This window comes from Pistacia vera, unplaced genomic scaffold (genome assembly GCF_008641045.1).
Source record: "Pistacia vera cultivar Batoury unplaced genomic scaffold, PisVer_v2 Contig896, whole genome shotgun sequence".
In the NCBI taxonomy this organism is placed as follows: Eukaryota; Viridiplantae; Streptophyta; class Magnoliopsida; order Sapindales; family Anacardiaceae; genus Pistacia; species Pistacia vera.
In genome coordinates, this window is record NW_022196774.1 from 562,013 (window position 1) to 574,025 (window position 12,013).

Consider the following 12,013-nt stretch of genomic DNA (forward strand, 5'->3'; position numbering starts at 1 on the left):
GATGTTTTAAGTTCAGTAGTGGCAAGAACCACCAACCCACTTGCCAGTTGCTGAAAAATAAAATACTAGTAAATATCTCCATGATGACAGACCACACCGCCAAGAAAAGTGGAAGGCCATCAGCTAAAGAATTAAAGAGCAAGCCGCTTGATGAGATTAGAACAAGCTAAATCTCTTAATCATGTAAAATTACAGAGACAAAAAGACAGAAGAAAGGCGGTTCGAGTTTGTCAGCTTGTAAATAAAGAACGGATTTGGAACGTTGGATACCCATTCCAAATTTTAATATCCGGCGGGAAAATTAGTTTAATTGAGAGTGACGTGGAGGTTACCGTTGGATTTTAGCACTTGGTGATTGAGTGACTTGTGGGCTCCATAAACTCTGTATTGTCTTTTATGGTGGTTGTTACTTTCCTCACCAAATTGCCCATTATTTTGAACAGAATTATATCATTACTTATGGATCATTAATTTGTTTTAGCATAAGATTAGTGGGTAATTAAGGAACAAAACTTTGTCTTAATGTTAATCAATGGCCCTTGGATTATGACTATAGTCACGTAATTAATGCGGCCTTAGATTCCCAATTCTTTCATTCTCTTACGGGTGGAAGTGAGAATTTTGATGATTAGCTAATGGATTTTGTGGTTACGACACGTGTGGAATGACACGTGGTACGTGCGAGAATTACCCTGCCCAATCACATTCCGTTTCTAACTAAATGATTACAATTAGAAAGATTATTAAATTTAAATCCATCTTATATGACCTAATGATCTATGATTAAGTAAGAGAATCCAATGGTCATTTATTGTAGAATGAGGCAGCATGTTCCCCTTTACGTTAACTTACTTATATCTTTGTTTGATAATCCATGTTTGGTAGCAAAATTTAATCATTCATGCCTCGATAATTACAATAGATCGAAGTTGAACCAATCTTCTTCCAGAGTCCAGAGTCCAGACTAGTCAGAAGAAATCTTATAAATAAAAAGCTTTATTATTTGCCATATAATATCATTAAAATATCTGATGATTCCATGATCTGTTGGCTTTTTTACTTTATGCCACTTCCCTGCGGCTATTCATAAAAAAACATAAAGCATGCTCCCAATTAAATGGAAAACTTACGATAATTCCATGCTTGATCTAATATACTAATGAAATTTCTTTCTTGAGTTAGACAAAAAATGATGTGTTAATTTACGAGAGTTTTTCATTACCAAAAATCACCAATACCTATTTGTTTTTTAGGATAAACTTTCTCCATACAACCGAAAGAAGAGCTAATTGAATTGGGCTGCAGAATAGCATGTGAGATGAAAAAAAAATTGGTCTTCAATTTAAAAGGACTTGGTAGTTGGTAGAGTGGTAGCTGCATCTAAATTTTGCGGAGATGGCTTATGGCCGCTTCGAGAGCCCGAAAGTAACAGAAAATATTAATGGAGGTTCGGCTTTTAAATGAGAATTGGTGGGAATTATTGCAGTTTGGTAGGATGTTTGACTTAGAGCTCGCACTTAGTTGATGGAGAAGTGGGTAAACTGAAACCAGTAAAATGACCTAAAAAAAAAAATAAGAAAAAGAAAAATGTTGGTTCGAATGAGAGCCTTTACGTGTTTTGTCATGGAGTAGCTGCCAGTAGCTTGTTATCAAAGATTGAGTGACGGTTAAAGTATGCTATTGCTAGGCACATCAATCAATTGGTAGATGAAAACCGCTGATTTGACAAAGCTCTTTTTGGGCAAAGTAGGCCAGTGTGGTACTACAGATTTGAAATGGGAACGCTATTTTTATAGCAATTAATTGAGCTTATTTTCTGAACTTACCAAAACAATGACAGTTCTGTCGCAACAAAAGAAAATCAACTCTATCTATTTCTATGTACAAATGATCTATACAAAGCCTCAAATAGTATACACTTTGCTCAACCACAAGACTTGCATTGGAAAACATTACTCAAAGAAGCTCTCAAGATCACACTAATCCTCTTAATTCATCTATGCGTTGATTCTGATGCTCCAGAAGCTGGTTCTGTGTTTTCGGTAACAGAGTCGATGCGTCCTTGGTTACTTCCAGTCGCTATTGAAGGTTCAGAGGCAGGTAGCCGCCACTGGCTTGAATGGTGCATTGAAGTCTGAGGACTGTTGAATGTAGCTGTAGCTTGCCTCATATTCTTTTTCTCAAGAGCGTCGTTTAATGGTAATCGACATTCAGGACATGTAGACTGTTTTCTCAACCAAATATCAATGCAAGAGAGATGGAAATTGTGACCACATTTGGGCATAATTCTTAGTATTTCTTTCTCTTGGTACTCCCCCAGACATATTGAACACCTGCAGGACACAACACTTCAATCTATCTTATAGGAAAAATATTAGGACACCAGTTACTTTTCTAATAACAAATCACAACAGATGCACCTTAACCCAACAGTGTTTTTCCACACCTTTTTAAAGGCAATTTTTACATTATTGAACTTTTTCACTCTCCTAGCGCAAGACAGGACGACGACCCCTCATTTTATGGAAATTATGAGACCAATTTTAAACTACCAGATTGCAGTACTTTTATTCTTATTGAGATTATACCTAACATGCTATAATTAATTCGCATTAAGAATAAAACGTGTTAGATACAATTTTAACCAATCAAAGTGCATTTATTCATTGAAGGTGTTCCCGATAATAAGCAGAAAAACATGAGCCAATTAAAAGACAATTCTTGTCCGAAAGTAGGTGGTTAAACTTACTGTGCATCTTCTACGGAATTGAATGCTTCATGGTTGAACCTCATAGTGGGAATTGCAGCGACCAGCATAGGTTCAAGGCCATTAGTCCGGTGCTCTGGCTGCTAAAACAAAGAAAAATTTCTAAGTACAAACAAACAAATTAGTGCTTCCAGGGTTCATAAGAACAAAATTTCTCAGTTACAGGATCAATAATTATTCTCTGTATTAAACCAATTCGAAGACAACTCACCGAACCAATAATTCAATTATAAAACTGAAAATATAACAATAACAACAACAATGACAACAGTTAGGTAAGCAATTCTGAAAAAGCAAATAGAGAAATAATTACCTGTTCAAGATCAATTCTGGATTCAATCTCAAACATTGGCCTTGACTCCACCCCTCGAAGTCTTCTACAAATTATTCTCGTACAAATAAACACAATAAANCTAAGGAATTGAATGCTTCATGGTTGAACCTCATAGTGGGAATTGCAGCAACCAGCATAGGTTCAAGGCCATTAGTCCGGTGCTCTGGCGGCTGAAACAAAGAAAAATTATAAGTACAAACAAACAAATTAGTGCTTCCAGGGTTCATAAGAACAAAATTTCTCAGTTACAGGATCAATAATTATTCTCTGTATTAAACCAATTCGAAGACAACTCACCGAACCAATAATTCAATTATAAAACTGAAAATATAACAATAACAACAACAATGACAACAGTTAGGCAAGCAATTCTGAAAAAGCAAATAGAGAAATAATTACCTGTTCAAGATCAATTCTGGATTCAATCTCAAACATTGGCCTTGACTCCACCCCTCGAAGTCTTCTACAAATTATTCTCGTACAAATAAACACAATAAAAGTGGCACTCATCCCAAAACCAATAACCGTTGTTATCAAATTCATACCAGAACCCCACATCTCTAATTCTAACTCACTACTTGTTGAACCCAATTCGCAAAAGCAGAAAGGTAATGAAAAACACAGCAAAAAAAGAAGAGAAACAAAAACCCAGATCAAGAATTTAAAAGGAATGGAAAGATTTTAATGCAAATCCACTAAACAAACCTATGCATATGGAATCCTAATCGCTTTGGGTGGACTCAAAGGGATGAGACGAGAGTTGTGGAAGGAAAAAGACAGGTCGTTTTCTTCTCTTAGTAATTTGCATACATGCTTCGTGCGGTCCCTAGTAATGGAGGACCCACAGAAGTTAATTAGTTTAATATCAAACGGTTGAGATTAAGGCGGGTAGTCGGTTTTGGCGGGCAAAAGTCTTTACAACAGTAAAAACAAATAAAAATATAAAAGAACAAATGACGTTAGATTCTTCCCGTTGGTGATTTTTGAAATTATTAAGGCCGAGAATCATCGTTGTGTTGTGTGTTTTGCATCTATGATTCTTCTACATTACTGGTTCTAGGTAAGGCCTAGACTTTAGTCCTTCTAAACCCAATAATTCTGGTTTTCTTAAATATTTTATGAAGGGGACAGCACAAATGCTATCATTTTCATGGATTGATTCTCTTCGTTTTATATTGATTTTAAAAATTAACAAGTAAACTTGCAAGCTTTGACAAGGTACTTGTTCTCTAATATTGATGCTCAACCTTCTTTTTCTTTTTCTTTTTTTTAAGGTTTACATTGATGCTTACAATTTCTGAAATTTTGGTAAGAGAGAATTATTCCAATGAGGGCATGCTTACTTTCTTAATTTGGTATAGTGTTCTCCTAGTCAAGCCCTGGTTTGAGCAACAAATTGCCTGGAAATATTCCGTATCTATTTCCACAAAATATCTCTCTTTAAGATTTTGATTATAGCGTTTGACCTCCAAAGTCCTTTCTTGACGTAAATTGACCTTCTGTATCACCAGACGTAAATTGACCGTCTGTATCACCAACATTTTAGTGCTTGATTTACAATTCTTGATGATTTAATCCAAGTCATGTTGGACTTTTCCTTGAGTTGACGCTTCTCTCTCGATTACAAGCTCCTCTACAAACCAGAACCACAAAATCCAGGGTGGGTGGCCTGAACTAATGGTTTAAAACGCGCTCCTGTCCCTTGGAAAATGATAGCACTCAGGTAAACCCAGTCGAGAGCAAAACTGCAAGTCAATATCTGCTTTTTTGGATCAGCGATACAAAATTGTCTAAGACTAGTTGGAGCCCAACTAAACTGGAAATACCTAAATTAAATGCGAACTAAAGACTTTTATCATGGGGTATCATCCTTTATATGACTACTTTGAACTTAATTTGATGCATAAAACAAAAGAAAGATGAGAAAAAACTGAAATGAAGGTTCCTTGGTCTTTCCTTGCATTTTACAACATAAAGGCAACAAAAGAAAGCAGATCCCTGTAAACCAAGCCTATACGATTGCAATTCAAAGAAGAAATGATTGAACCTGCTCTACGACAAACTGCTCAACAAACAAAGTTGAACCTGTTATACACAGCAATACAATTGCATTCAACTAGCTAGTAAATTAATGTAAAGGCAGTCGAGAAAGGCATTTCCAAGCAGTTTAGAGTATTTGAATTTCAATCATATTGTAATATTTCAAAAAATTTAGAAATCATGCCAATATGAGTACTGCAAATGTGATGATTACCATCTCTAGTATCCACAGGCCTAATCACCAACTTAACCTCAAGCAAATCAATATCTCACATAGCCAAAAATGCCATTTTTCTTCCCCTTCTTGAGTCATATCATCCTTTAGAGATGATAATAGCTAACAAAACAGTAGAAGATAGATTACTTCTATAATTCTTGCAAAGATACAATTATAGGCTCAGAAAATCTCATTAATCAAGAAATCACTCCTAAAATATCTTCATTTACTAACACCCAACATTAGGCTCAAGCACATGGAGTAGCTGATAGTTGTCAGAACTAACAAGAAGAATCGGGGTAAGATACCCAACTTATCAGAGTCACCTTATCATCAACTGCTAAGATTCTAAATTACCATATAATGTCAATTTAAGCAGACAGATCTAAGATTCTAAATTACCATATAATGTCATTTTTTAGCAGACAGATAACTTAGACATACTTTTAGATTTTAGACACAATTCCAAGCTGGTATCCAGAACTACTAAATGGCTGACTTTCCATCTCTACTTGATGATCAGATTTCAAAGCATTAGTGCGCCAATCAATTAATGAGTCCAGTTCTTAGGATTGAAATGCAAAACATCAAGCTTCCATTTCATTGTGACTTAAAGAACAGTTTCTCATCACCATAATTGTTTCCAGCAGTCAGAATCATAAATCTAGAGGTTCTTGCCTATATTTTAAGTTAAAAGTCAAGAAGACTAACCATAACCCATAACATAAGTAAGATGCTTGATACAATAACGTGCTAAAAATGAAAGTAAATCAGATTACTGAATCAAATAATTTGTTACAACAGATTGAAACTGCTCAATACATTTGGTTAGCAACAAGCACAACCATACCCATAAAAACCAAAATGTTCAAATCACATTGCAATTCAAAGAAGAAATAATTGGAGAACAGACAAAATCTTAACAACAGACGTTGAAACAACCCCAACTCACCAAATCAAGAATCACAAGAACAGTTGACAGCAGATCCAACAGGCACATGTATGTCTTTGTAGAGACAAACATAGGGTGCATCACATCCCACATACGGTCCAGTCCACCTTCCCTCATCAATGTAGCTAGCATCCCAAACTGAAGCATACAAAAACATTGCTTTGTTTGGGAACCCTTCACCTTCTTTTCTCTCTGCTCTTCTCACTACCTTCCCATCAATCAACCACTCGATTAAATCCGGACCCCACTTGATCACGTACTCGTGAAACCCATCAGAACAATCAAAACCCAGATCATGAATCTCCTCTCTGTTCCCAGTTCCTGCATTAATACGATCACATTAATAAAAAGAAAAATTGAAATATCTGATACATGAGAAATGTTATAAATGATTTAAAGTTTTCATTTTTTTAATACCTGTGGTGTAATAATTAGTTTGTACGATGGTTTTGTCCTTGCCAAGGAATTCAAAGTCGATCTCATCTTGAGATTTGTCACCTTCTAAGGAGGAGAGATAAATGTTGAAATTGAGGCCGCTTGTGTTACCTTTGGCGCATTGGATGAGGGAGCTGAATGTGCCATAAAGGAAGCGAGTGGTGGAGCGCCACCTAGCACCTCCACGGTGGTCGTAGGTGAGAGTGATGGAGTTTGTGTCAACACAATGTGTGCATGCTTCTGGAGTGTAGTCTATGGCAATTTCTTGGATGGGTTGGGTTTGGTGGAGCGCTGGATCCGCCATTTCAATTCAAGTGAGGTCAAACTCTATGAGAACTGGGGGACTCGCTCATTGCCTTGCCCATCCAATCGTTATAAATCAATTTTTATTATTACTGTCTCACTGCCACAGCCCACAGTCATTCTCATTAAAAAAAAAAAAAAAAAACAAATCGACCAAAGAATAAATTTATCTTTGGTTAGTGCACATTAAACCTGATACCAAACAAACCCCATGTCCCCAAACTGAGCACAACATTCTCTGGAATCAAGCCAATAGAAAGCGGACACCACACAGACACAGGCAAGCCTCCGCCAAGTCTAACTGTGTTGTGACTTGTGAGAGTGAGATAATGGTGGCAATAGCACAAATGGGAGTTCTCTCTTTTAGCTCTTGCTTCCCTTCTCTTTCCTCTCCTCGCTCCTTCAACAAACGCACAACATTTGCTAGTAATTAATTCTATCAATTTCTTTTTTACTTCAGGAAATTTATTTTTTTAGCTGTTCTTTATTCCTTTTAGATGATGAATTCCCTCTTATAGGACTCATTTATGCGTTTCAAGGCAACATTCAATTGTTGTGGTCTCTTTTTATTTTTTATCCACTGTACTTTGAACTTCATATAAGCACCCCTTGTGATGGATTCTTTTGAGGCTTTTCGAAAGTTTCTCGCCAAGGGTTTCGTTACTTTTCTGCTATAATATAACTTCAAAATGTCAGACCTTTTCTTATTACTTTGGAGTGTCTGCTTTGGAGGCACTACAAATGGCTGTTGTTTGAACAATTTCAGGGTTCTAAAAATAATTAATATAGAGCTTGCTCTGTCACACGAGAAACAATCTTGATTTGCAGAAATTACAATCAGTATTTATGTGTTTGTGCTGTGAATTTCAGTTAAAGAGATTAATTTTTGGATATCTGACAGTGGCGGCAATGAGTGACGACCCAGTACGTGAGTGGATTCTCACAGAAGGAAAGGCAACCCAAATTACAAAGATTAGTCCTATTGGTGGTGGTTGCATTAATCTCGCTAGTCGTTATGACACTGATGCTGGTTCATTCTTTGTTAAAACAAACAGGTGTGGTATGTGATGCTTATAAATTGAATGTATTCTACCACCATGCAAGTGTTGAATGGTTCTTGATTTTTCCTTGTTATTATTGTTAAAAGGAATAAGAGACTGGAATTACATATTTCATGATGTTGAAATGTTGGATCAGGAGTATCGGACCATCAATGTTTGAGGGGGAGTCTCTTGGTCTTGGCGCAATGTATGAAACCAGAACAATCCGAGTACCTAGGCCATTTAAGGTGAGGAAGTCTCAGTTTATTCTAATAAGGAACAGTTTGCCAGTGATAGATCAATATTTCTTGGTGGTAGTTCTAGTCTTCTACTTGGGGACCGAATCTGTGCATAACTTGTTGTAGGTTGGACCTTTACCAACTGGCGGATCATATATCATCATGGAATTCATTGAGTTTGGTTTTTCTAGAGGTGATCAGGTGAGGCTTGGGAGTTTTACGTTAAAATTATAATAGTACAAGCATTCTGTTTTTTATTTCTTAACATTCGTTGTTTTGCAGTCTGTTTTAGGGAGGAAGCTGGCCGAAATGCATAAAGCTGGGAAATCCAGTAAAGGTTTTGGTTTTGATGTTGATAATACCATTGGCAGGTTAGTTCAATCAATTTTATTAGTTTTCACGGGCACTATTAAAGTCTTCATCTGCATTGTTTATGGTTTTTAGCGGAATTTTGCCCTCATAATTCCTCAATTCATTATGGTGTTATGCTGATCAATTCATGATGGAAACTAAACTTGAACATTGATTCACTTCTAACTAATTCATTTAAATTACCTTTGTAGTACTCCGCAGATAAACACATGGACATCAGATTGGATTGAATTTTATGCAGAGCATAGATTGGGTTACCAGCTGAGATTAGCATCAGACCAGTATGGCGATTCAACTATTTATCAAAGAGGTAATGGTATTCTTGTTATAATTTTTCCTTTCATGGTAATTTCTGCCCTTGTGGTGTATTGTAACTTGTCATGAACTCTAGTAAAGTTGATGTTTATATGAAACTTTGTTAACAGGACAGAGACTGATGAAGAACTTGGCACCTCTTTTTGAAGATATTGTCATAGAGCCATGCTTACTGCATGGAGACTTGTGGAGTGGGAATGTCAGCTCTGACAAGAATGGCGAGCCTGTTATTCTTGATCCAGCCTGTTACTGTAAGTCTGAAATTAACCTTCCTGCTTTATAATACTTGCAGACCTTTTTGTTGATTTGATTAATTCAGTGAACTAAAGGTTTGCTGAACAGAACTCTAACATCTAGTGGAACAACAAATGAGACCTTGTCAGCTATATTTTGACAAAGAGTAATGTTATATTTACGAAGAAATCTTACAAAGATCCTCATATAAAGTGATGAGGTAAAAAATGAATGAAAGAATGATAATTATAAGTTTGACTTTTTGTTTGACTCTTCCATTCATTTTTTGTCACCTCACTTTGTATAGAAATCTTTGTAAGTATAGAATTATTGTTTGACAAAACTCATAAATATTCTGGAGAAATCTGGTTCTAGACCACAAAAAGTTGTGACATTTGTATGCTTTTTGCCACCAATAGCGTAAAATCCTGACCTCAAGAAGTTGAGACTGAGAGTTTGTTCTTTTTTGAGTTGCATTGTTCATTGAATCACTGAAAGCATGAACTTGTGTAGATTCATGATGTGCTAATCCTTATGTCTTTGCTGATTATCTTGCTCTATAGATGGACATAATGAAGCCGAATTTGGAATGTCATGGTGTGCTGGTTTTGGAGGATCATTTTACAAATCCTATTTTGAGGTATCAGTGTTTCCATGCAAATAATTTGCGATGAACTGACAAGTAGACATTATGATAATCAGCTCTAAGGCTAGACTGGTGTAAATCTGATTTCAAATTAAATTTTGCACTTCCAGTGACGAGAATGAAAAAGGCTTGACACTAGTCAAGCTTATAAGCCTAGACCCTTCAAGTTACAACTTTGTCTGAGACTGAGTTGGAGACTTGGCTCTATTTATCCTTTTCTTTTTCTCTTAATTTTCAATCTATAGGCTATATGCATTTGCATTTTTAACTTTCAGTTGTCTTGGTTTATCTTTTTGTGAATATTGTGATGAAGTTTCTTCTATTTACCAGGTGATGCCCAAACAACCAGGCTTCGAGAAAAGGAGAGATCTTTACATGTTGTATCATTACTTGAATCATTACAATCTCTTTGGTTCTGGTTACCGTTCATCTGCCCTGTCAATAATAGATGATTATTTACGGATGTTGAAAGTGTAGGCATCGGTTAAACAGCAATATCCATATGTAAATAACTTTTTTTGGATTAGAAATATATGTATGCTTTGAACCAAGCTGAAACTTATTTCTATTTGCCAGATATCTTATAAATTTGTTTAACCCCATCTTCAGCAAATTCTAATTGCATTCTCGAATGTTCCTGAATGTTTTTACAGTTGGTTTGAAATTGACAACTCTAAAAGATTATGACAAAAAAGTTGAAAGTGTGCATAATCTCTGAAAACGAAGAGAAGAAAGCTCTTTCTTACCTGTGGATCACTTGTTAAGAATGAGCAATGATTTTTTTTTTTTTTTTTTTGTTGAAAGTGTGCATAATCTCTGAAAACGAAGAGAAGAAAGCTCTTTCTTACCTGTGGATCACTTGTTAAGAATGAGCAATGGATTTTCTTCTTTTTTTTTTTTTTATAAAAAAAAAAAAATTTACTGGGGTTGATTACTCATGAATAGCAATGCAGACAGCCAGATAATCGTAATTTTGTTGGATTTATTTCTAAAAAATAGTTAAATAAAATATAAATAATAAATATCCACAGAGTATTTTTATTCTCCAATACTTTTCACTCGTTTTTTTTTCTAATTAATTCTTAGGAAAGGAAGACAACACACAATAATTATCTGGATGGTGGAGTGATTGAATAAAGACTTAGGTATTATCATTCCCCCAAGAGATTTTGAGTTCCGTTGATCTTAATTATTAATAGGAATAGTTCTGAAAGTTAAACTTAGGCGGTGATCAGAAGCAGACCCGGTCCCTCCCCGGGAAAAAAAAAAAAAAAAAAGGCAGCAGCAGACGAGGAATCTACTCTTTTCAATTTAATAGGGTCTATAGATGAACAATTCTGCGGCTTTGACGTCGTTGGAAACAAACGTGAGAGAGCTGAAGATGCTAGTGCTGGCTTTGCAAATTTAACAGAAATTAGTCACCTGGAGTTAGATAGGTATTACTGCTGGAACCCTTTCTCTATTTCATTTTCAAAACAACACCAACCCAGAAAGAAAAGGATGAACGACGACGATACACAACCACCGCCACCATTAACAGAGCTTATACTATCGCTTGAACAAGCAACCATCATGGCCAAACAACTTCACACCACCACTCACCCTTCCTCTCTTCTCCATATCCACTCCTTCCTTCACCAAGCCAATCAACGTCTCTCTTCCTTTCTCTCCTCTAATACCCGTGTACCTCCACCACCGACCGCTGAAAACTCCCTCTCCTCTGCCACCGGAGCCGCCGCCCTAGCCGATGAAAACAGCGGAGAGCCTATGCTACTGGCTGATGATGATGAAGAAGAGATCTCCAAGACTAGTGTTGATAAAGTTGAGGAGAGAATGAGAGATTGCTTTATCAAGAATAAGAGAACCAAGCGGCCTCTTTCGCCATCTTCAGTGGCGGTGGCGGAGGAGAAACGGTTATATGAAGATGGGTTTGTTGGGGGAGTAAATGGATTTGATCCTTATGGGGCAAAGTTAAGGGCTTTGGATCTTGTGTACCAGTTTCATAGCTGAGGATGAAACACACCAAAATGGATTTTCAGTTAGAAATTAGGGCTTTATTTATGAATTTTCTTTTTGATTCGGCTATTAGGAACAAGCTCCCATATGTACTCAGTTATCT

The 12,013-nt window shown here is 36.3% G+C and overlaps 4 protein-coding genes across 6 annotated transcripts; 2 read left to right on the forward strand and 2 right to left on the reverse strand.

Annotated features, from left to right (window-relative positions):
- Positions 1–1,778: 1,778 nt before the first annotated feature.
- LOC116119589 (RING-H2 finger protein ATL7-like) lies at positions 1,779–3,173 on the reverse strand. Its single transcript, XM_031405533.1, has 3 exons — positions 3,081–3,173; positions 2,750–2,850; positions 1,779–2,333 (listed from the first exon to the last, which is right to left on the reverse strand). Exons 1-3 carry the CDS (start codon positions 3,114–3,116, stop codon positions 1,994–1,996), a joined length of 477 nt encoding a protein of 158 aa, XP_031261393.1. The 5' UTR covers positions 3,117–3,173; the 3' UTR covers positions 1,779–1,993.
- A 1,210-nt stretch (positions 3,174–4,383) lies between these two features.
- LOC116119597 (xyloglucan endotransglucosylase/hydrolase protein 9-like) lies at positions 4,384–7,118 on the reverse strand. 3 transcript variants are annotated; one of them, XM_031405540.1, is made up of 3 exons: positions 6,728–7,118; positions 6,311–6,631; positions 4,384–4,846 (listed from the first exon to the last, which is right to left on the reverse strand). In XM_031405540.1, exons 1-2 carry the CDS (start codon positions 7,047–7,049, stop codon positions 6,315–6,317), a joined length of 639 nt encoding a protein of 212 aa, XP_031261400.1. In that variant the 5' UTR covers positions 7,050–7,118; the 3' UTR covers positions 4,384–4,846; positions 6,311–6,314. The 3 variants fall into 3 exon arrangements, with proteins under 3 accessions (XP_031261400.1, XP_031261399.1, XP_031261398.1); XM_031405539.1 differs by having other exon boundaries at positions 4,384–4,860; XM_031405538.1 differs by lacking the exon at positions 4,384–4,846 and having other exon boundaries at positions 6,110–6,631; positions 6,728–7,117.
- A 136-nt stretch (positions 7,119–7,254) lies between these two features.
- On the forward strand, positions 7,255–10,490 carry LOC116119586 (protein-ribulosamine 3-kinase, chloroplastic). The gene is made up of 9 exons (XM_031405530.1): positions 7,255–7,474; positions 7,950–8,103; positions 8,246–8,336; positions 8,454–8,528; positions 8,610–8,698; positions 8,891–9,009; positions 9,125–9,265; positions 9,812–9,888; positions 10,225–10,490. Exons 1-9 carry the CDS (start codon positions 7,378–7,380, stop codon positions 10,369–10,371), a joined length of 990 nt encoding a protein of 329 aa, XP_031261390.1. The 5' UTR covers positions 7,255–7,377; the 3' UTR covers positions 10,372–10,490.
- A 528-nt stretch (positions 10,491–11,018) lies between these two features.
- On the forward strand, positions 11,019–11,929 carry LOC116119544. The gene has a single exon (XM_031405481.1). It carries the CDS (start codon positions 11,395–11,397, stop codon positions 11,902–11,904), a length of 510 nt encoding a protein of 169 aa, XP_031261341.1. The 5' UTR covers positions 11,019–11,394; the 3' UTR covers positions 11,905–11,929.
- The last annotated feature ends 84 nt before the right edge of the window (positions 11,930–12,013 follow it).

What these genes read in the sequence shown, in the direction of transcription:
- LOC116119589 (XM_031405533.1), bottom strand. Translation starts at nt 3,116, where the DNA reads ATGTTTGAGATTGAATCCAGAATTGATCTTGAACAG. An exon ending in CCAGAATTGATCTTGAACAG is followed by an intron (nt 2,851 to 3,080) that starts GTAATTATTTCT and finishes TCTTTGTTTTAG; the next exon opens with CAGCCAGAGCACCGGACTAA. An exon ending in AATTCCGTAGAAGATGCACA is followed by an intron (nt 2,334 to 2,749) that starts GTAAGTTTAACC and finishes TGTGTCCTGCAG; the next exon opens with GTGTTCAATATGTCTGGGGG.
- LOC116119597 (XM_031405540.1), bottom strand. Translation starts at nt 7,049, where the DNA reads ATGGCGGATCCAGCGCTCCACCAAACCCAACCCATCCAAGAAATTGCC. An exon ending in AACTAATTATTACACCACAG is followed by an intron (nt 6,632 to 6,727) that starts GTATTAAAAAAA and finishes GTATTAATGCAG; the next exon opens with GAACTGGGAACAGAGAGGAG.
- LOC116119586 (XM_031405530.1), top strand. Translation starts at nt 7,378, where the DNA reads ATGGTGGCAATAGCACAAATGGGAGTTCTCTCTTTTAGCTCTTGCTTC. An exon ending in TCTTGATCCAGCCTGTTACT is followed by an intron (nt 9,266 to 9,811) that starts GTAAGTCTGAAA and finishes CTTGCTCTATAG; the next exon opens with ATGGACATAATGAAGCCGAA. An exon ending in TTTACAAATCCTATTTTGAG is followed by an intron (nt 9,889 to 10,224) that starts GTATCAGTGTTT and finishes TCTATTTACCAG; the next exon opens with GTGATGCCCAAACAACCAGG.
- LOC116119544 (XM_031405481.1), top strand. Translation starts at nt 11,395, where the DNA reads ATGAACGACGACGATACACAACCACCGCCACCATTAACAGAGCTTATA.